Source organism: Miniopterus natalensis, chromosome 3, assembly GCF_054644295.1.
Source record: "Miniopterus natalensis isolate mMinNat1 chromosome 3, mMinNat1.hap1, whole genome shotgun sequence".
NCBI classification, from domain to species: Eukaryota; Metazoa; Chordata; class Mammalia; order Chiroptera; family Miniopteridae; genus Miniopterus; species Miniopterus natalensis.
Window position 1 is genome coordinate 27,631,972 of NC_142083.1, and position 20,077 is coordinate 27,652,048.

The 20,077-nt window shown below is 49.5% G+C and overlaps 2 protein-coding genes across 2 annotated transcripts; one reads left to right on the forward strand and one right to left on the reverse strand.

Annotated features, from left to right (window-relative positions):
• Nucleotides 1-7,330: 7,330 nt before the first annotated feature.
• NDUFS6 (NADH:ubiquinone oxidoreductase subunit S6) lies at nt 7,331-14,980 on the reverse strand. Its single transcript, XM_016212120.2, has 4 exons — nt 14,839-14,980; nt 13,961-14,014; nt 8,322-8,444; nt 7,331-7,523 (listed from the first exon to the last, which is right to left on the reverse strand). Exons 1-4 carry the CDS (start codon nt 14,968-14,970, stop codon nt 7,458-7,460), a joined length of 375 nt encoding a protein of 124 aa, XP_016067606.1. The 5' UTR covers nt 14,971-14,980; the 3' UTR covers nt 7,331-7,457.
• A 1,969-nt stretch (nt 14,981-16,949) lies between these two features.
• On the forward strand, nt 16,950-18,079 carry MRPL36 (mitochondrial ribosomal protein L36). The gene is made up of 2 exons (XM_016212565.2): nt 16,950-17,017; nt 17,650-18,079. Exon 2 carries the CDS (start codon nt 17,663-17,665, stop codon nt 17,984-17,986), a length of 324 nt encoding a protein of 107 aa, XP_016068051.1. The 5' UTR covers nt 16,950-17,017; nt 17,650-17,662; the 3' UTR covers nt 17,987-18,079.
• The last annotated feature ends 1,998 nt before the right edge of the window (nt 18,080-20,077 follow it).

Consider the following 20,077-nt stretch of genomic DNA (forward strand, 5'->3'; position numbering starts at 1 on the left):
GCCTAGGAACCTGAGAAAAATACAGCTAAAGAAAATGACAGGGGACATCATTTGGGTTTTTTAAGGCCAGTGGCTATGATGGAAAGTGTTGACTTCTTTTGTTTTTCTGTGGAACTCAAGGAAAATAAAAAGTTATTAATTAGCAACTCCCTCGGATCTGCTTAACACCACAGCTGAGCATTTTGTGAATGTGAAAACCACATTGAGGTCAGATAGCAATGTCTGCCCAGTGTGTGAAGCCCCGGGCAGAGTGCCCTCTCCCACCCTCCCCACCTCAGGGGTGCAGGTTCAACCCACAGGCACTCTCTCTTCTCCATACACAGAATTTCCTCTGCATCACACAGAAGCACCCCCCTCGCTGAGGAGGAGGGGAGACAGTCGACAGTCTCTCAGGGTCTCCAGGGGCAGGACCAGAATGAGAGGCTGCTTCTCCATTTAAATCAAAACATGTCACCCCAAATTCAGGTGGCAGGTGGCCCAATTTTCTCAGATGTTTGGGTGATGACTCGTCTAATCTCTGCTCACCTCGCTGGCTTCGACCTCCACTGAGAGGAGACACCTCCCCATGTGTTCCAGGGCCTGTTACCATGGTCATTGCTTTCCAGATATTTGGCAAGTGAGTTCATTTTTGTCTCCATATTGTTCAGGCCAACATGTGCCCATAGAGACCAGCTGAGGATAAGGTCCCACTGTCCTGCTTGGCTTAGTCATCTCCTTCATCACAATGTGGAGTTCAAGACACTGAAGATCACTAGTGTCAACCATTTCTTGTCTGCTTTTATAAATAATCAAGGCAAAATGAAATGTAGAACACAGTCTCCAACTGCCTTCTAGCAGAGAATTGTTTCATCAAACTGGATCTTACCAAAGATTCAGTGTCTGAGAAGACAAACAAGGGCTCTGACCCCAGTGGGGTCTGGTGCACAGACCCCCAGCGTAGCTGCCCAGGGTGGGGGACACAGGGTGCCAGAACACCAGGACAGAGATACGCATGTCCGGGGCTGACACACTGCTAGGCAGGTGGAGGTGGCAGCTCAGCGCCCCAGGGTGGGTAGGCAGCTACACTCCCCCGTGGATACAATCGCCACACCTGGAAGGTGACCTTGAGCTGATGACATGTTGTTCAAAAGCACAGCTATTACAAGTGAGGTCCCAGCACTCCAGTCAGGACTCTGCCCTCTGACCCTGGCAGCTTCGCCCTAGCCAAACACAGACCACTGCTTCCCATAATCTACCTATCAAATCAGAGAAACACAATCACATCATGGTTAACCAAAATGGCAATTAAGTGTCGACTATTCCACTGTCTGATTCTCCAAACGAGCCTCAAAGTACAAGACCAGCTGAGCAGCTTAGAGGCAGAGGCTGGCGAGGCCTTGGAACGCAGGCGGGGTGGCTGAGTTCAGGGCCTGTCCAGGGCTTTCTCCTGACATGTGACTCATTTCCCAGCCTTTCACTGATTGCAGAAATTCCTCGAGTGTTTTGACCAAATCACCATCCAGACAGAGTGAGCCAACTACTTCTAACTCTGCTATTTCTGACTTTATAGTCGAGATTATTTCTGTTGCCCATCGGGTAACCTAAACTCATCGGCCTTCCCCACCTCCTGCTAATGACAGGATGAGCAAAGTTACCAAGGTCCTGCCCCTCTGACAGCAAGGCTGGGGTCCCCTTGCCCACACCTGCCGGCATTGGGCTCTGAGCTTTCAGACAATGTCATGCCCACAGCCACCCTCAGAGGAGGTGTTTATGATCCATATGTTACAGACAAGGAAACAGGACTCCCAAAGACGGCGACTTTCACACTGGTTGCCAGCAAGCTAGAATTCGAGTCCTGCTTGGACCAACCTCGAGAGTCCAGCTCTGCAATGTTGTGTGTCTCGTTGAGGGGCCCTGCCAGGAGCTAGGGCTGTGCTCCTGGGCTGACCTCCCTGCCTGATTAGATGGTCTGACCAGGAGCCACGTGTGCTCTGAGTGTTCCTGGAAAAGGAAGCACACTGTCATCCCTTAGCTAGTTGTCAGTGAGCACTCAAAATCAGTGTGACGACAGTGAGGGGAAGGAGATGCCAGGATGCGGGCCACATGTCCCCGAAGTCCTCCCTGGGATGCATCATGTCTTTTGAGGTTGAAACAGGCTCTCTCCACTGGCACCACTAAGTTATGAAAATGAATGAAGTCCCCAGAGAGAGAAGTCAAATAAGAGAAACATAACTATTACAAAACAGGAGAAGGAATTTATTGTGCATGAAATAGTCACAGAACTTGAAGGCAGACAGTTGAGATATTTTCAATATCGGATCTGCCCCATTTCCACCTTCCCCTTTCTATTTCCTAAGGTCTGTGCTATGACGCAACAGCCTCCAAAGCAGCTCATTTACGTGGAGATTAAGTTGTTATAAGAGTTCTTAAGATTCTTAATTCATATTTTATAAGCCTTTTGCATTTGGAGAGTGATCAACTGAAATTTAACTGGGTTAGACGTTATCATTTTAAATTTTAAGTAACTTCACAAGAATGAAATTTAAAATCTCCATGTCTAATAAATTAGTACCGCAACACTGATATTAGCTCTGAGGACTGAGCACAGTTCAGCATGAGTAAAGAGGGGCTGCCAGCAGGGGTCTGGCCATCAGTCATGCGGGGGCACCAAGGGCTGTGAGGACTCTTCCATCTGAGCAGCACCCTCCCCGTTCAGTCAGACACTCGGATGATTCAGAGCGTCTGTGGCTCCGTTTTATGAGAAATGCAGAACGAAAATGCTGAATAGCCACGAAAGTCAGGCACAGGCAAGCCCGCTGCCTCCTCACCCATCCAGGAGGAGGGTCCACCTTGCTTCTCGTTTCGGGGGCTCCTGGCCTGGCAAAGTCATTTCTAAGCCAGACCAACCTTCTTCCAGGTAAGGAGGTGCTTCTTGAGAGCCTGCCAGAGGCCGTATCCATGTGGATCCTAGTATACCCTTGGGTTCGCAGGGCCCCACAGGCCTCACGGGGAGTAGCAGGGGTCTCTCTGCAGTCACTTCCTCTGCAGACCTCCCTGCCCATAACCAGGACTGCTGCATGCCAGGACCAGGCTGGCCAGAGGTAAACCCCCCAGGGGTCAGCAAGTCCTGCCAGGTGGTACCTGGCAGGGTGTTGAGAGGACACTCGGGGAATGGGGTTCCCAAGGGGCTCCAGGCCTGCCTGGGGTCAAGGCCAAGACCAGCAACCCACAGTGGCCCCATTGTCCTCTTCATGCAATGAAGCTATGACTCCAGTCTCCCAAACAACCCTCCCTTTCCTGGGGCAGATTTGAACAGCAGCACCATCTCCACATGGTCCTGGCCTCCCTGCCATAGGTGCATCAGGATGTCAGCCACTCAAAGGTCTGCCATAGCCCAAGGGTGACTCTCTGGGACCCAGTGGACATGGTTATGCACCACTGCCCTCTGGTGGACAGGTCAGGGCTCACGACATCCGGGTAGGGGCTGATAGTGCTCACACTAGGACCCCAGCCCAGGGAGCGCATGCTGGCCCACAGTCCTGGGCCACAGAAGTGGTGTCCATGCACAGTGGGCCTCCCTGCACTTGCCTTTCAGGGAAGGATTGGTTTGCATTGCTTTTCCTACACTATACAGAACCGCACTGTCTGGTGGTGGGATGGGGCCTGAGACCAGACCAAGACCCCACAGGGTGTGCAGCCCCAACCACTGCCATGAATCTTTGATGTCAGCGAGGTGGGTGGCCACTGAGAGATGAAAAGGACTGGGGGAACTGGGTCTTGGGGCTCTCCATCCCTGGTCAACCCTGGAGGGACATAGCAGTGAGGACGTAGAAGCAATGGGCTTGGTCCCCACCCCACACGTTTCTCTGCTTGAGGTGCATCACCTGAGCTCCTGGTGCTCAGCATCTCACCTGGTGTTAAGTGACTTGCTTCCCTCTGATCTATCCTCAAAGAATCATTTCAGCCCCAGGGCCAAGGAGGTTTCCACCCTGAGTGGGTCCCATCTCATTCCAGGCAGGTCATAAGAGCAGCTGTAGAGCTGTGAACGCATCGCTGTGCTGTTTATGAAAGACCAATCCTCCAGCGGCTTCCAGGTTCTCTGCATCCTCTACATAAACCAACAAACCACAAATGGTTTTCATGTTTATTAAGTTTTTACAATGAAGTCGGAACATTTCCAGTGTTACAGACTCTCAGGATAAAAGGCCTAAAGGCTGCACAATGTGGATCCAAGTAAAAGTCTGAAATTAAGAGTTTCTCCATCTACAAAGCCCAAGAAAATGTGGGTTTTTTCCAGGTCTTCATTTCTGGGTATAAAATGAGAGAACATAAAGCAGGGCTCCATGGGGTAATGGGAGGGGGGAAGGGGGGCCATGTAGGGTGAGGTCCAGCCATACTAGCAGGGTGCTCCAAGGGGGTCTCACCCACCCACCTCAAGCAGAGAAATGTCTGGGGTGGGGACCAAGCCCAACGCCTCTATGTCCTCACTGCCATGCCCCTCCAGGGATGACCAAGGATGGGGAGCCCCAAGACCCAGTTCCCCCAGTCCTTTTCACCCCTCAGTGGCCACCTACCTTGCTGACATTGAAGATTCCTCCTCAAAGAAGCCTTCCCTCCCCTCACTCCATTGCCTTTTCCCACTCGGTGCCCTTCCCCAGTATCTGTCCCTGAAACAACTTTGAAATTCCTTTGTCCCTCTCTGCAGGACTTGAGGGAGGCTCTAGTACATATGTCCCTTGCACCCCACCAGATAGACAGGGAGCCCCAACAGGGAAAGGTGTGACCCCCAGCTGGGACATCTCTGGTTAGTAGACCACAGACTTGCTTGTGCAAAACTGGTCATTTTAATAAAAGTAACACATTTCCTCTTCATAGAAGTCACGTGGTTATGTTTACTTTTGTTTTCAGTGAACCCCAAAGAGAATAGTCCATGTGGTGGGTGGGAGGGGCACAGGTCTGCGCTGAGACCAATCCAGCTGAGGGTTCAGAGGGGCCAGGACCAGGCTGTGCCTTTAATAGAGGCCCAGAGCCGCACCTGGCCAGCCCGCCTCTCAGGCTGCTCACCTGTCAGCCAGGGCATGAGGTGGCTTGGCAGGCTCCCGGGAGACACAGTGGATGGACACATAGTGCCTTTTGTGCAGTCGGTAGGTCAGGCCCTCTTCTGGACTCAAGGGCACTAACTGTCCCTTACTGCCACATGATCACACAAGCACCAGCACGCCTCGGAGTGAGGGGCTCTCAGAGCTGGGAGAGGGACGCCTCTGAACGCAGAGCGAGGCCTCACACTGTGGGGCCTCCACCTCCTCGGTGTACCTGGTCCGGCTGATGACTCTGCACTGGAGTGCTCCCATGCTCATAGGTTTTCGTTTGCTTTTATTTGGCTTTGAAAATAGTTACTTCCATTTTTATGTCTCAAGATTAACTGTTTGGTGTAACTTTTTCACTTCCTTGTACAAATTACTCCAGTTTTTCTGTTTATTCAGGCTTCTTTCATAAAGAGAGGGAGGGGTCCCCAATTATCTTTCCCTCACCAAGGGAAGCTGTCCCCCTGTACACATCCTGCCAGGTCCTAGCAGAGGAAGTGGACACTGATGCTCCCTCTTAGCGTCAGACCTGGCCAAGGCACCTGTCAGAAGAGGTTGGCCAGGCCCAGGTCCCCAGGGCCCACTTAGCTGAACACCTGACAGCAGTCCTCCCAAACAGGCCTCCCCGACCCTTCTGGGCAGTAGCCACCGGATCCAGGCCTTTGTTCCACCTTGTTTCGGAATGTGAGGGGGTAGTGAGAGCATGAATGAGTCAAAAGAAGTGAGTGCACCCTGTCCCCGTTCTAGGGGAGCATCTCCCAACTCACATCCACCCTGAACCACAGAATGGGACCTTATTTGAAAATCATGTCTTTGCAGGTATAAGGTAAGGTCATACTGGACTAGGGTGGGCTCCAATCCAATGCCTGGTGTCCCGAAAAGACGACCATGTGAAAACAGACATAGGGAGATGGTCATGTAAAGACAGAGACAGGGAGATACCACGTGAAGATGGAGGCAGAGACTGGCTGATGTGTCTACAAGGGAGCCAGCAGCCACCAGGAGTTTGAGAGGCCTGGAAGATCCTTCCTTAGTGCCTTCAGAGGGTGTGGGGTCCATGAGACCCTGGGGACACCTTGACTTCTGACTTCTGGCCTCTATGAGAGTAATTTCTGTGTGTGAAGCAACCAGCGTGTGGCAGTTCGATAGGGCAGCCCCAGGAAACGGTACATTTCTCCCTGGACTACCAGATGTCTGCAGTACCCAGGAAATGGCTGCTATAAATCACCAACCTCTATGGGATAGAAAAATGCATGCAATGCCTTCTCCCATTAAACCAGGTAAGTTTGTGCACTGCACACGCACAAAGTCACAACTCAGAGGCCCTTTCCCATGTGTCCGGCCCAGTGGGACCCGTCACATGGCCAGGCAGAGAAGAAGGGACTCTGACATCCCACCTGGGCATTGGGTGCCCTTCAGTATAGCACTGAGCATGGGCCCTGTAACCCATCAGTGACATGAGTACCCTGAGGCCTAGCCCTCACCCCGGGGCTCATGCTGTCACAGCTGGGGCTCTCATCACTATCTACACACCCTCAGGGTGGAGAGCTGGCAGCTGCAGGACTGTGACCTGTGGGAGCTGTTTCTTGATGTGGTGGTGGACCCACGACAAAAGTCAGGCAGGGTGACTGACAACATCATGTGGGTGGATCCCTGACCTCAAGGGCCCCTTCCCCCAAGGCCCCAGAGCCCTGCTCCAGTCCCCATGGCTCCTACTGTCAAGTATAAAGTAGGAAGAGGGGCATGGTGTTAAGAGATGGAGCCCCGTTTCTGTGGGAAGCACATTTGATTTCCTAACAGCCTCAGGACTGGTGATGCTCAACGCAAGGAGGCTCACCCCACTGGATGGCGTCTCTGTGGACCCTTCGTCCTATGCACAGACTGGAGCTCAACTGAACTGTGGAAACCCAACCACTGGCTCTGAGTGCAGCTGCTACCTGGTCACTTATTTCAGACACTGTGTCTAGACATATTGTTTCTACAAAGAGATCTAAGGCAGGAGGTTAGAATGGTGGATTGGGGATACCATGTGTGACCACAGCAGCTCCAGGTTTTGTAAATGACAGGAAGCTGAAACAGTAGCTGAAGGGATGAAGAGAGTTTTCTTCCATTTCTCTTGGCCGCCTGGTGTGGTCACATGGATTAAAGGCCATGCTCCAGAAGCACCTGGCAGGAGCCCCTAGAGGGGACCGCTCCAGTCCACACTTCTAAGGGACATTCACTTTCAAAAGTCCCTTCTGTGAAAGAAAAACACTTGTGAACAGCCGTCCTTGACAACAACGCCCTTTATTCACAGTAGGAACACCCCACGTGCAGCACGAGGACCTTCCCTATTTTATGTGAACACTGAAATGCTCACGTGCAGTCTCCCAAGATCCGGGTACATGCTCTGCTCTAGTGATGGTGCTGTTTGAACTGGAGGCCACAGTAACCGCACGTCCCAGTTTTGGTTTCTTTGTCCTAAAAAATTTCAAAAGGGAAGATCTTATATATCCATATTCTACTTCAAATCTAATAGAGATTAGACACTGAAAGTACACACAAAACCTAAACGCACTGTTAGCCCAAAACACCTGTAAAATCTGAATCACAGCTGAGCTAAGAACTGCACCAGTGCCCAAGGCCCTGGGTCCAGCACTGGCTCCTCCCCCACCCTCAGGTCCTGCCCTGGAACACGGGGTCATCTCAAAGAACCACCACAAGCGCAGAACATGTCAGCTCAGCAGCCACTTCTTGCCCTTGGCTCGATCCCTCCAGGAGGGACAAGATCTCATCCAGACCAGACTTCAACTGACTCAAGCAGGTGGGGTCCCACAGAGCTGGGATCCAAGCTCACTCTCACCACCAGCAGAAGGGGGTGATGGGTGCTGCCAGCTCCCTTCCCCTTCCTATACACCACAGGCACATCTGGCCTTTAGCCTGTGGCTTCCTTCTCGGCTCTAATGTCCCAAGTACTCCTCTTCTCTAGGCTCAAAGTGTGTCAACAAACATGGGCTCCAAAACGATGGTTCAGGGAGATAGACAGATGCCTACAAGTCTGAGAGTAAGCTGGAGTCAGTGCTGGTAACACTAAGTACACTGCAGAGCACATCACATTTGAAAAGATGCCACTTTATTCAGCCCCTGCCATCTGGCTTTGTAGGCAAGATCAAGTAGGAGAGTGTGTGGTCAAAGAAACACTGCGAGGGCCACCTTGAGAGCAGGAACAGGACAGAAAAGAAAAATGGGTGAGCACTGGAGACCAATGGGTCACATTACCAAGTTTATGTAGACTTTCGGGTGGCCAAGAGCCCCCCCACCGCCATCACATGATACTATGCGACTCTCCACTTCACTCACAGGCTGCTCGGCTATTAAATCAATGGCAAAGTTCTCATTCACCTGGAACAACAAGAAAAAACCTTGTGTAGACAAGTACAAAAATCTGATGATTTCATGAAATTTAAATGTATGTAGACAACCCCCCCCCCACATTCATGTACTGCTGGCACAGGCAGAATTATATTCTGTACGTTTTCATTTAAATATAATTGTAGATCTTCAAAATGCACAAATAACTTAATTAATACATGTGTATATATACACACATTTAACTTTTCATTCAATAGAATTTAAAATTTACAGAAATGTCACAAGAATTCTCATTTTGTCTTTACCTGGACTCAGACTGTTAACATTCTGCCCCATTTATCATTTGCTCTCTCCTCTCTCCCATCCCTTTCTCTATACATACACACAGTTTCATAGCTCTGTCCACTGGGAAAGATTAGGAACACTGATGACCCAGTGGCAATGAGTTCACACCGTCTCCGTCACCATTTCATGCTAAAGGAAACAGGGCTCTGAAAAACGCTGGTTCTGGGTCCACAGCAGGAAATGTTATAGATGAATCGGAGACATGTTTGTGATAGAGAGAATGAATGCCAGCAAAGAGAACTATAGTTGTTATCAAAAAGGTAGCCAACTTGGGGACACTGCCAATCTGGAATAAAATGGAGATGGGAAATTTAAGGGACAATGGGATTATAACCGTAAAGGACTGAAACACAAAAAATACACTAAAATCTATGATTCCATAATGATATTTTTAAATTTCTCTAATTTCCTTACTACAGGGAATAACTCATTATTTTTAAGACTGGTAAATAAAAAGAACCTAGCATTTCTTCTTCTTTCCTCAGGGTAACCAAAGTTTTGTGGGGTTTTCTTTGTTTTGTTTTTTTAATGCAAGTCCTCAAGCTACTAATGAAAGAACACCATGCCTTGCAGCCTGTGTGAGTTAATGACCTACAGCTGCTCATCCACTCTACAACCAGAACCACCACGTCACCTGCCCAGTAGGGTTACCACAGACAAAGATCCCAAGTCTGTTCTGACAAAGCTGCTGGATCCAACCTGAGCACGCACACTCAAGAGGACCAGAGGCGCCAAACAGGGCGAAAGGAGTGCAGTCGGTCAGAGCTAGCTGTGGATGACCTTCCAGAGGAAACACCCGGGTGAGTCCAAGGAAGAAAAGGGGGGGTGGGGGGGGTGGGGGGGGGTGTGTGTGTGTGTGTCTGTGTCTGTCTGTGTGTGTGTGTGTGTGTGTGTGTGTGTGTGTGTCTGTGTGTGTGTGACAGAAACCTAAAGATTAGAGACACTTGGATAAATCACAACTGCAAAACGGGACTGGGTATGTGTGGGGTGAACCTAAAGGTCAGAGAAACTTGAACTTGTCACAACCACAATGTATGGGACTTATTTGGATTTTGACTTAAACAAGCTGTAAAATTTTTTTAAATATGACATAGTTGAGAATGTTTAGGCCACCTAGATACTGAATTGAAAGGAACCTCTATAGTTTCAGGTGAGATGATACTGTCATTGTCAACACCTTCTGGAGATGTACACAGTCAATTTCAGATCCAATGACACAACACAGATGGTGGGGAGCAGGGTGCTGATGAACGCAGGAGAAACGAGTGTGGCCTTCTTGGTAAGTCTCCTGTGGAAACTGAGTGACCTGGCACATAGGAGAGGGGATCGCTGAACTAGTCCCTCCACTGCACAGTTACAACAGCAATTCAAACATCCTGGCGGAGCAAATAATTTATCTGACAATGCCCTACTGTGGCAAATGAGGGACACTGGACAGTAGACATGTCCTGGTTGTATCTGCCTTAATTAGAGCTGTCCCTGGTGACCACAGGAGACAAAGCACATGGCACTGGGAAAACTGGAGAAGTGAAGCATCAGTGTCTGCGTGTAAAGGGAAAGAAGCGAACCCAGATCTTCACAGATCCTAATGGGCATCAGAGCCCCACTACTCATGCCCCATGGTCACCAGTCCCACACTTAAGGGCCATGGCTCCCTTACTCCAAGTGCTGCACATCCTGCGAAGAAACCCAGTAGTGCCTTCTCCAAACTTCTTCCTTTTTGGAGTCATCTACAGCTATCTTAGTTGCCCTCTGGGTCCAACACTCGGCTCCCAAGGATTAGCTTGCCCAATGGTGCCTCTTAAACCCAGCATCTCTTCCACATCTTTAGCCAACCCAGGGTGGATGACGACAGCAAGATCATATCTTCAAAAACACCCTCTTCTGGAGGCCAGAGGATCATTCAATTGGAACACACACACAGAGGACAGTCAGAGGGCAGCACCATTCTTCCCCTTTCAGGTCTCCTAAAAACCACCACAAGTTTACAGGAAGAGATGGCTTAATGGAGACAAGACAGGGCAGTGTGAGGCTAAAAGTCAGATTCATAAATGTGGCCAACGTTATCCTGCGATTTGGGCTTGGGAATAATCTTAGTATTTGTTTATCATCATGGGTGAGGACTACCGGGCCAGGTCAATCCTGACCATCCAGGGCCATGTGGCTTCCACAATCCCAACCTACACCAGAGGTCTACTGCTCTAGGGAAGACAAGAAAACAAAGACTAAGCAAAGATTAATCCCTACAAATAAGGGGGAGTCATGCAAGTTTAATAAAACTTGAAAATAAGAACACAATCAAGCTCAGTTAATTTTTCCAAAGCCAGCTGACTATCCAGAGGACACACAATTCAGTGACAGAGCCCCTCAAACCACTCACATAGAAAAGGCCCCACCGGCCACCAACACAGATGACACCAAACACCCCCACCAGAACTATGACACCCTGAACCCACACAATGTGGACATTTTGGAAAGGTTTAATTATTTTTCAAAGGCTTTGTCAGTTATAGATTATGATTTTATAAAGCTTTTCCTTAAAGTGTCCCCCCAAAAAATGTACCAACACTTAATAGCTGATAGCTCAATTGGTGTTTCTTTCTTTTCAGATTTAACCCAATGGAATAATTATTCAAAGTGTGTATACATCTTTTGGGGACACCCTCTATTTCCAGAAACACAGCAGGAAGTTACTGGGAAATGAGGCAACATTAAAATAAACACCACAAGCATGCAGCGCTGCACTGTGCTGTTTTACAAGCTCCTTTAAGCACAGTGCCTCTGCCAAGGTCTCCTGCTCCCCTTACACCATACCTTACAGCAGTCTACGTGGTGAGTGATGGCCCACTCACCTCCGCTGCAGATGAAGCCACGCGCCATACAAATGAAGCCTCAGGGTGTAAATAATATGGTGTCTACCTCAGTGACAAATGTGACACAAAGGCCACACTAACAAACTCCCATCACGCAGTCCAAGAGACCGGCTGTCTCCTGTGGGAAGGGTAGCTGATGCCTGACGCCTGAGACTGACACGGGACTGCCCCTGTCATTCAAGACTGCAGCTCCAGAGCGACCCCGACCTCCCATGATTAACATCCTGAGACTCAGCTCAACCGCAGGAAAACAAAGAGCCCAGGAGTCAATGCCCAGTTATAGCACCCAACCACAGCCCAGCTTTCCATTCTGTTAAAATTCAGGACTGCAGCATGCTGCCCTGCCCCAAGAAGGGACAGGGGGAGGAAGAAAGTGTTACTAGTGTTACTGGACCGTATGAGGAGAGGAGATCAGTACATAAAACATGTCACAGCATCCCGTACACTTCGCATTAGCAGTAAATGTAGTGTTTTCATAAGTACATGATGTGTCATAGACCCTAAATTGCCCAACTACTGTAAGAATTAGTCCTCCAGATCCCTAACAGTTCCTTAAAAAAAAAAAGATGAACCTCCCTTTATATTTACCTTTTTTCTTTCAGAGAGAGGAAGAAGGAGAAAGAGATAGAAACATCAAATGATGAGAGAGAATCATCAATCAGCTGCCTTCTGCATGCCTCCTACTGGGGATCGAGTCTGAGACCCCGGCATGTGCCCTGACCAGGAATCGAACCGTGACCTCCTGGTTCATGGGTTGACCCTGAACCACTGAGCCACGATGGCCGGGCTATATTTATCTCTTGATCAATTCACCAGGGCCTAAAAATATTTAGGTTTAAATTATTCATTTGTCAGTAAGCTGTTCTATTTTTTTTTAAACTCGTGCTTTTGGGAGTGACAGTTCCTATGGGAAGTTTACTCCTTTATGTCTAACTGAGATTAAATCCATTAGAGATAAAACATTAATATATTCTACAAAATAATATTAAAACTAGCACAAAAAAGAAATAATAATCCAGTTGAATACAACAATGTTTTATAAAATGTTGACCTATTTAATGGAAATTTACAAGTTTAAAATAAACTAAAAGCCCAAGTTCAATTATTTAGAATATGAAGTGCTTTTAACACTAATACAAACAAATATATTTAGCTAAACATATATGTGTATATATACATATATAATTTTTATATCACAGTAAAAACTGAAGTTTTCATCCAAATTAACTTTTAAACTAAATAATTTTGGAAAAAATGCTCAAAAGCAGGGATGAGTAGGTGCAACAGAAAGGGCTGTTTGGGCAATAAAACTACTATGTATGATACTGTAATGGTGGATACAAGAGATTATACATTTGTCACCCACAGAATGGACAGCAAAGAGTAAACCCTAATGTAAACTATGGGCTTGAGTTGATACTAATGTTTAAATTAATCACTTGTAAAAATTGTAGCGCAGGGGAACTGTGTGGGGGAAGATCGGGCATATGGAAACTCTGTACCTTCTGTGCAATTTCCAGTATACCTAAAGTCTTTCAGATGTGCTGCGCACCTTCACAACTTGAGGACATCGCCCTGAAGACCCATGATCCCAAACCCTGAGCTCAGGGGCCCCAGAGACCCTGAGCTGGGATAGTGGTTAAGGATCTGCCAGTTCAGGAGAGCTAATCGAGAGAGAGGCAACACCTGCAGTGCTTTACTGCCTTCAATAATGCTGATTTTGTGAAAGTCTCAGGAGAGATGAGGTAAGAAGCTGGGGGCCAGGCTGTAGGGTCAACTCCAGGACTGATGTGCTCTGAACTGCTCCATCCAGGGCTCTGAACTCCATCTCCACCACACTGCCCCTGCCCTCATGACACTCACAAAGCCAGAATGGAAGTAAAAACCAGACTTTGGAAATGGACGGCGTAACCAAGATCAAAGGGGAGGAGAAACGCAATTTAGGGAAAGCTGAGGCTTAACAAGAAGAATCAACCGGACCCGGGCTGAGGGGAAGGAGTGACTCAAAGTGACTACCGAGGACAAAACTTACTTTAATCTGAGGGTCTGAGGAATATAAGGTACAGAAATAAAGGAAAAGCCCACCCCCATTTTCCCATTTATATGTAAACCAGAACTACTCTTAGGAGATGTTGTTACATATTGCCGGGGGGAGACCCAAAACAGAAAAAGACACATTTAACATTTAGAAAAATGCAGAACTCCACAGCTTCTAAGATGCTCCAAATTGGGAAAATTTGTTTGAATCTTACATATTACTTTTTATTTCTTGTTAATTATACAAAAGTTTTATGAGAGCTTACCTCTTTTATTAGGTCTTTTACTTACCTCTTTCTGACGACCTATAAATCGAATTTTCCTGTAGTCTTTCTCATCATAAACCTGAAAAGAAAAAGACCACATGTGATTTTTACAGCCTAATTCTGAAAGCGGTCACTTAAAAATCAATTGTAAACATTACAGAAAAGTGTTTTTCTTAACGTTTACACCATTCATGATCAAACACATGAGGGGCAAAGTACAGTTGTGCGACTAGGGGCATTTTTCAGCAAGACCCGGAAGGTGACAATGGGCAATCGCCTGAACTGGAAGGCAGCAGGTAGGTAGGGAGCGCAGAGGCGGCCAACTCAGGCAGAGGACGTGCACCCCTCCTTCACATACGGCCCGTGGCTTATGTCCCCCCTGAATCTACTGGGAGACACTTTAATAATATGGGTACTTACTCTCTCCTCTTTTGGCTTATGATTATAGTCTAACACTGTCTTTGCGTTTTGGACTACAGCAGGCTCTCAAGTTATTTAAATGTGCTATTTAATATACACACATTACAAGATTAGAGCCACAGAATCGGTCGTTTTGAGTCCAATGGGAAGCCCCCCCCAGTGATCAACAGCGACGCTCTGGGTGACAGCCGCACGGTAGAGTTCGGGAACCGGACCACAGAATCTGCAAACGCGCCGCTCCCACCCGCCCCGCGGCACCCGCTGTGGTCCGCTCCGGTTAGTGCGTGCGACAGCACAGCTCCACCGTGCTTCTGTCGCACGGGGGACCCGCGCGGTACTCAGCCGCCTGTTCTCCGCGGTCCCTCCTCAGGGACCAGGAATCCGGGGAAACCGGGAGGACGTGGGGCACTGGGGACAGCGGAAGGAACGGGGTCCGGGCATGGTCTCCGCCCACTCGGGCGCCCCCAGCGCCGCAACGATTACCTGGCCGGTGTGCGTGACCTTCTCCCCGGTCGGCGCGATGCGCACCCCGAAACATCTGGCGCTCCAGGGCAGGCTTAGCGCCGCCGCGCCGCTCCGGCCCAGCTGCCGGCAGAAGGTCACTGCCGCCGCCATCTTGCGGGCTGACCCTTGACCCGGCGCGTCGACGCACCAGCGCCGACGCACGCGCACAGCCCCTCAGGGTCCCTGCAGCCAGGACTTTTCTCCGAGTGCCGAGACGCGCGCACGCGCGCTGGGGTCGGGCAGTAGCGTCCTGGTTGGCGCTGCAGCCCACCAGGCCTCTGCTCGGGTTAAACGGAAACTTTACGCATAAATTCAGCATTTAGCGGCTGCTGGGTGATTCTTACTAGGGGAAGATATAAAGTAAAGATGCATTGTTTGCATTAGACGGTAATCGATAATCATAAGGGATACACATCATAGGTTTTTATTAGTGAAGAACTCTGCCTAGAGAGGAAACTGGAAGTGTATTCCCTTAGCGCAGCGCGCGCTTCTTTGTAGCCGGGGCACAGCCTGTTTGGGGATTTCTGCAGCACAGCCCAGTTAAGCTCCCAGTAAAGCACAGAAGGTGTCACCCCACCCACTGCCCCCAATGTGATCAGCCCCAGACAGGCCACTACTCCAGAGCTCACCTGAGCAGGACCCTGGCTGGCAGCCTCCTAGTTCCCTCTCCCCCTCCTGCCTCCTCCAAACTGCATAGACCCGGCGGGATGGGCGACAATGGAAGGGGGGGGGGGGGCAGACTCAGCTCTGAGCGGAGACACACTCCCTCCCCACTCCCCAGGAGCTACGGACATCCACAGCCTGTGCTCCACTCCAGGGAGGTGGAGGAGAGCCTGGCAAGGTGGTGAGAGGTGTGATGCCCTGAAAACCTCTCAGAAAGGAAGGGTACCTACAGACACATGCTCAGAGGCAGGCCCCAAGCTCACCTGGGCAGGTGCACCACGTCTGCGGGTCACCTTCCTGAGCACAGAGAGTAGATGGGTGGGTTCGGGACAGGCCCCCTGAAAAGCAGGTGTAGCAGAGTTCACCACTGAAGCTGGGTGGTGAGTACGTGGATGTTCGCCATAAAAGTCTCTCAACGTTTATGTTTGAAATGTTTGTTATCATAAGAAACGTTCAAACCTGTGAAAAACTGTTTGTGAGTTTATTTGAGCCAAACTCTCTCAGGGGAACCAGAATCTCAACCTACTGAAATAATGCTCCAGAGAATGGCAGTTTTGCAGCTTGCTTTATGTAAGTGGGTTACATGAAATCCATGGGTGATAGATTAGGGAGGGGGGAGAAAGCAAAGCCCGGAAGCCTCTTGGATTAGATAAAAAGTAAAATCATAGGCACATACTTCTTTTACATAGGTGGGTACAGGATAGTTATAACAAGGTAACAATGAGAGGATTCCTGGTCTCTGCCCTGGTGCATTGAGGGCCTGGAAAAGGGAAATTACTTTGTTTTGCAAAGACATGTGTTAATCAGGTATGTTATCCCAGATGCGAAAGACAACCCAACAGGCTTAATTGGGGTGAAAATTAACTTTTGTGAAGGAAAAATACTGCCTTAGGGAGTGGCCACCCACCATAGCCTGCTTTTAGTAGTTAAAGTTTTCATTTCTGATCTTTTGTGGTTATTTTAGGTCTGAGTTTGCAAGGCCTTTCCTGAGTTTGTGGCCCCTTTTCTGCCACATTCTCATAATAAAATGTTGGGGTGGGAGGGGGATATTTAACTGCAATCAGACAGTTGTCTCCACTCGTTTTCCTGGGACTCGCCAGTTTTCCTAGGATGCCCCAGTAATACAAGCGTGGGGGGGTTTTTAGGATTTTTGACATATTTTCAGTTTTTAAGTGTCTACTTGGCAGTGACTTTCATTCTCAATATATATTTTCGTTTCCATATTTGCACCCCCACTCCGCCCCCAATCGTAGGCGGCAGGGTGCGGGGTGGAGGCGGGGGTGCAGGGGCCGGGGAAGTACCAGGTTCGGTCCCCACAGCGCCAGACCCGGGTCTGGGCGCCGGGCACCGCGGGGGCCGCCACGTGACCCGCCGCCATTTTTCTTTCTGGAGGAGACTCCGGGCGGCGGCGTCCCGGCCCCACTGCGCAGGCGCGGGCTGCGACGCAGGCGCCGGCGAGGAACCTACTGGCCGGCTCAGGGCCAGTTCTCCCCAGGTCAGGGGGTCCCCAGGGGCAGGGGGCTAAGGAGACGGGCGCCAGGTTCGGGTCTCCCCTGGAGCCTCCTGCGGTCGGGGCTGCGGAAAGGCTCCGCCCGGAGACTCGGCCTCAGTTTCCCTCTGTGGGCGGCGGTCCGAGCGTGGGGCGGGATCGGTCGTGGTCGTCCGTACCTCGCGGGCAGTGCGCCGCCCCGAGCGACACCTGCGGGTGTTGGGGCCGAGCCCCGCGGCGCCCGCTAGCGCGCCTCCTCCAGGAGGCCCCGCGCAGTCCGCGCCTGGAAGCGGCCCCGCCGGGGTTCCTCGCCGTCCGCCCGGGTCGGGCGCCGGCCGGGTGCCGGGTGCTTCCTGCCCCGGAAACCAGCCCCGCTTTTCCCCATGCTGCCAGGCTCTAAACCCGAACGGGGCCGTTGGCTCAGGGTCCCGCAGCCACCACAGAGGGTGGTATCGCCAAGTCCCCCACCCGGTGCCCCCGTCTCCAGGCAGAGCTGTCAGGGTCCGCGCTGCGCCCGGGAATGGTAGCGCCCCTGACCGCCTCGGCTCCTACGCCTGCACCCCAGTGAAGCAGGGAAAACGAAGTTGTAATAGGAAGTGCGGAAGACGCTGTAGCAGCTTTTTTTCTTTCTCGTATAGATTCAGCCACAACATGGCAACTGTTTTTATAAGGAAAATGGTGGTTTCTGCTGTGAACCCTCTCCTACATCTGAGTCGTTGCGCAGTGACACCCCGTGCTCTTTCCACGCTCCTGTTGGGTCCCCTGCGCGGTGCAGCCCCGGCAGGTGTGAAGCCCAGCGCCGCGGTGGCCTCACCTCTCTCCGGCCAACCCCTGCCCTTCCTGCAGCCTGCTCTGGGGTTCAAGACCAAGGGCGTTATCAGGAAGCGCTGCCGGGACTGTTACATGGTGAAGAGGCGTGGGCGATGGTTCATCTACTGCAAGACGAACCCTAGGCACAAGCAGAGACAGATGTAGCACCTTTGGCTGTGAACATAACATGCAAGATTGTACCATTTCCTTGGGTTACCTTATCGAAGAAAAATAAAATGTAAACGTTCTGTTTTCTAAGACTGTTGACCTGCCGGTTTTGTTGACTCTACTTTCCAGGCATCTCACTCCTTATCCATATCTAGTCCAGCCATAGTCACCGCTGGAAAGCAAATCGTTTTATCCTCCTTGCAAGATACCGGGGGGACAGAAGACAGAGCAGAGGAAAAGCCAGTTTATCCCCTAACCTCAGAATGCAGGTTCTTTAGAAACAACTAGATTTGGTATCAGACCGGCCCTGTGTGTGCATTCAGCCATACTGCTGCTATCCAGTGGTTCAAACTCCTTTCAACACACCTGTCTTCAGGGTGAGGATGAGAGGCCTTGATAGCAGGCCTTAAGTCAAGGGTAATTTAATTGCTTCTATATGTGAAGGTATTTTGGATATCAAATATATCAAATATGTTTGTCACCCTTGGTCTGAGATGTGGGTGCGGGTACATGTGTGTAATGTGTGCATGTATGTATGCACTACATACCCCATATAGCAACTGAGTGCGATCAAGAAGCCCCTCCTGTGGTGTGAAGACAGGAGAGCTCAGAGGTGCTTACAGTAGCATGGTGGGTGGGTGCTAACTGATCCAAGAGCAACTGAGGAGAAAGCCACACGCCCTGGTCAGGGTCTTGGACAAGAAGCCTCTATTGAAGCCTCCCTGCAGGGTTCTGAGAAGCTATTTCTCAGGCACACTTTTGCCTTTAAAGTCTGCCACAGGGTCTGGTATACAGTAGGCACTGGGCAAGTGAGTGTGGACTCGATGATCATGCTTCATTGTAAGCAGGTAGCCCCTTGCCCTCGCTCCCTGTTCAGAACCGGCTCATCCTGCAAAGCCAAGCCCACAACCTTGTTCTGAAGAGGTGGTTGACATCCCATCCAATGGACCCAAATGCCTCCGGCACTAGAGCGTGAATCGTGAAGTCGGATGCTAGATTTGTCTAGGTCTCTAGCTGTTTCATATATGTATGCACTTGCACACATACATACACAGAGGTACACATATATACACCACACACCTTTTTTATTATTTTCTTGACAGATGAATGGGAGGTTTACTTGCTTTGTGAGCATCTGGCTCTTCAGGGCACACAGTGCTGGTGATATATGTCCACGTGAGTGAATCTATTGAGATGTTGAGGGACAGGCAGTCCTGGGTGTAGTGAAGCGATGGGACCTGCCACCACGTGAACCTGTGATAACCGCTAGAAACCTGGAGTTCTAACAGGGCATTGATGAGTTTCTAAATCGTTGCTCTCTCCTGGGATTACTAATCTCTGTTTGATCTACGGTCATAGGATGTGTGTCAACCAAGCCCTCTCACAGTTTACCTACTTCCCAAAACCCTATGGACCAGCATTTATAGCCCCACAATTCCAGCATAACAAAATTTGTTTAGGTCAGGAGGCAACAAATTATATTCCATAGGCCAAATCCAGCCTGCCACCCATTTTTGTAAATAAAGTTTTATTGGAAAACAGCCATCTCATTCATTAATGTATTGTCTGCCTCCACAGCAGCCAGGTGGTAGGTGAATAGTTGCCACAAAGACCGTATGGCCTGAGAAATCTAAAATATTTTACTAGTTGGGAACAAATTTAAGATGGAAAGTTAAGGAAGAACTTATTTTATTAACTGTATATCAATTTTATTTTTTAATTGTATTTCTTTACTAGAGACTAAGGTCATTTAGAAAAGAAAAAAAGTGGTGTATTATTTTCCTATGGCTGCTGCTAAAAATTATCAGACTTGTGGCTTAAAGCAGCAGAAATATATTCTCCCACCTAACCCAGGATGATCTCATCTCAAGATCTTTAACTAAATGACATCTGCAAAAACCCTGCTTCCAAATAAGGTCACATTCTGAGACAAATTTGGGGGGATGCTCTTCGATCAACTACAAGTGGTATAGAATGTTTTTGAAAATAATTTCAATTTAAATTATTGTTAATAATGTATTCACTTTGTTTGAAATGCAGCAGAAGTCTTCCTGAACCCCAGACCCAATTTCTCTCCCCGGAAGCAGT

What these genes read in the sequence shown, in the direction of transcription:
- NDUFS6 (XM_016212120.2), bottom strand. Translation starts at nt 14,970, where the DNA reads ATGGCGGCGGCAGTGACCTTCTGCCGGCAGCTGGGCCGGAGCGGCGCG. An exon ending in TTATAGGTCGTCAGAAAGAG is followed by an intron (nt 8,445 to 13,960) that starts GTAAGTAAAAGA and finishes TTGTTGTTCCAG; the next exon opens with GTGAATGAGAACTTTGCCAT. An exon ending in CGAAAGTCTACATAAACTTG is followed by an intron (nt 7,524 to 8,321) that starts GTAATGTGACCC and finishes GAAATTTTTTAG; the next exon opens with GACAAAGAAACCAAAACTGG.
- MRPL36 (XM_016212565.2), top strand. Translation starts at nt 17,663, where the DNA reads ATGGCAACTGTTTTTATAAGGAAAATGGTGGTTTCTGCTGTGAACCCT.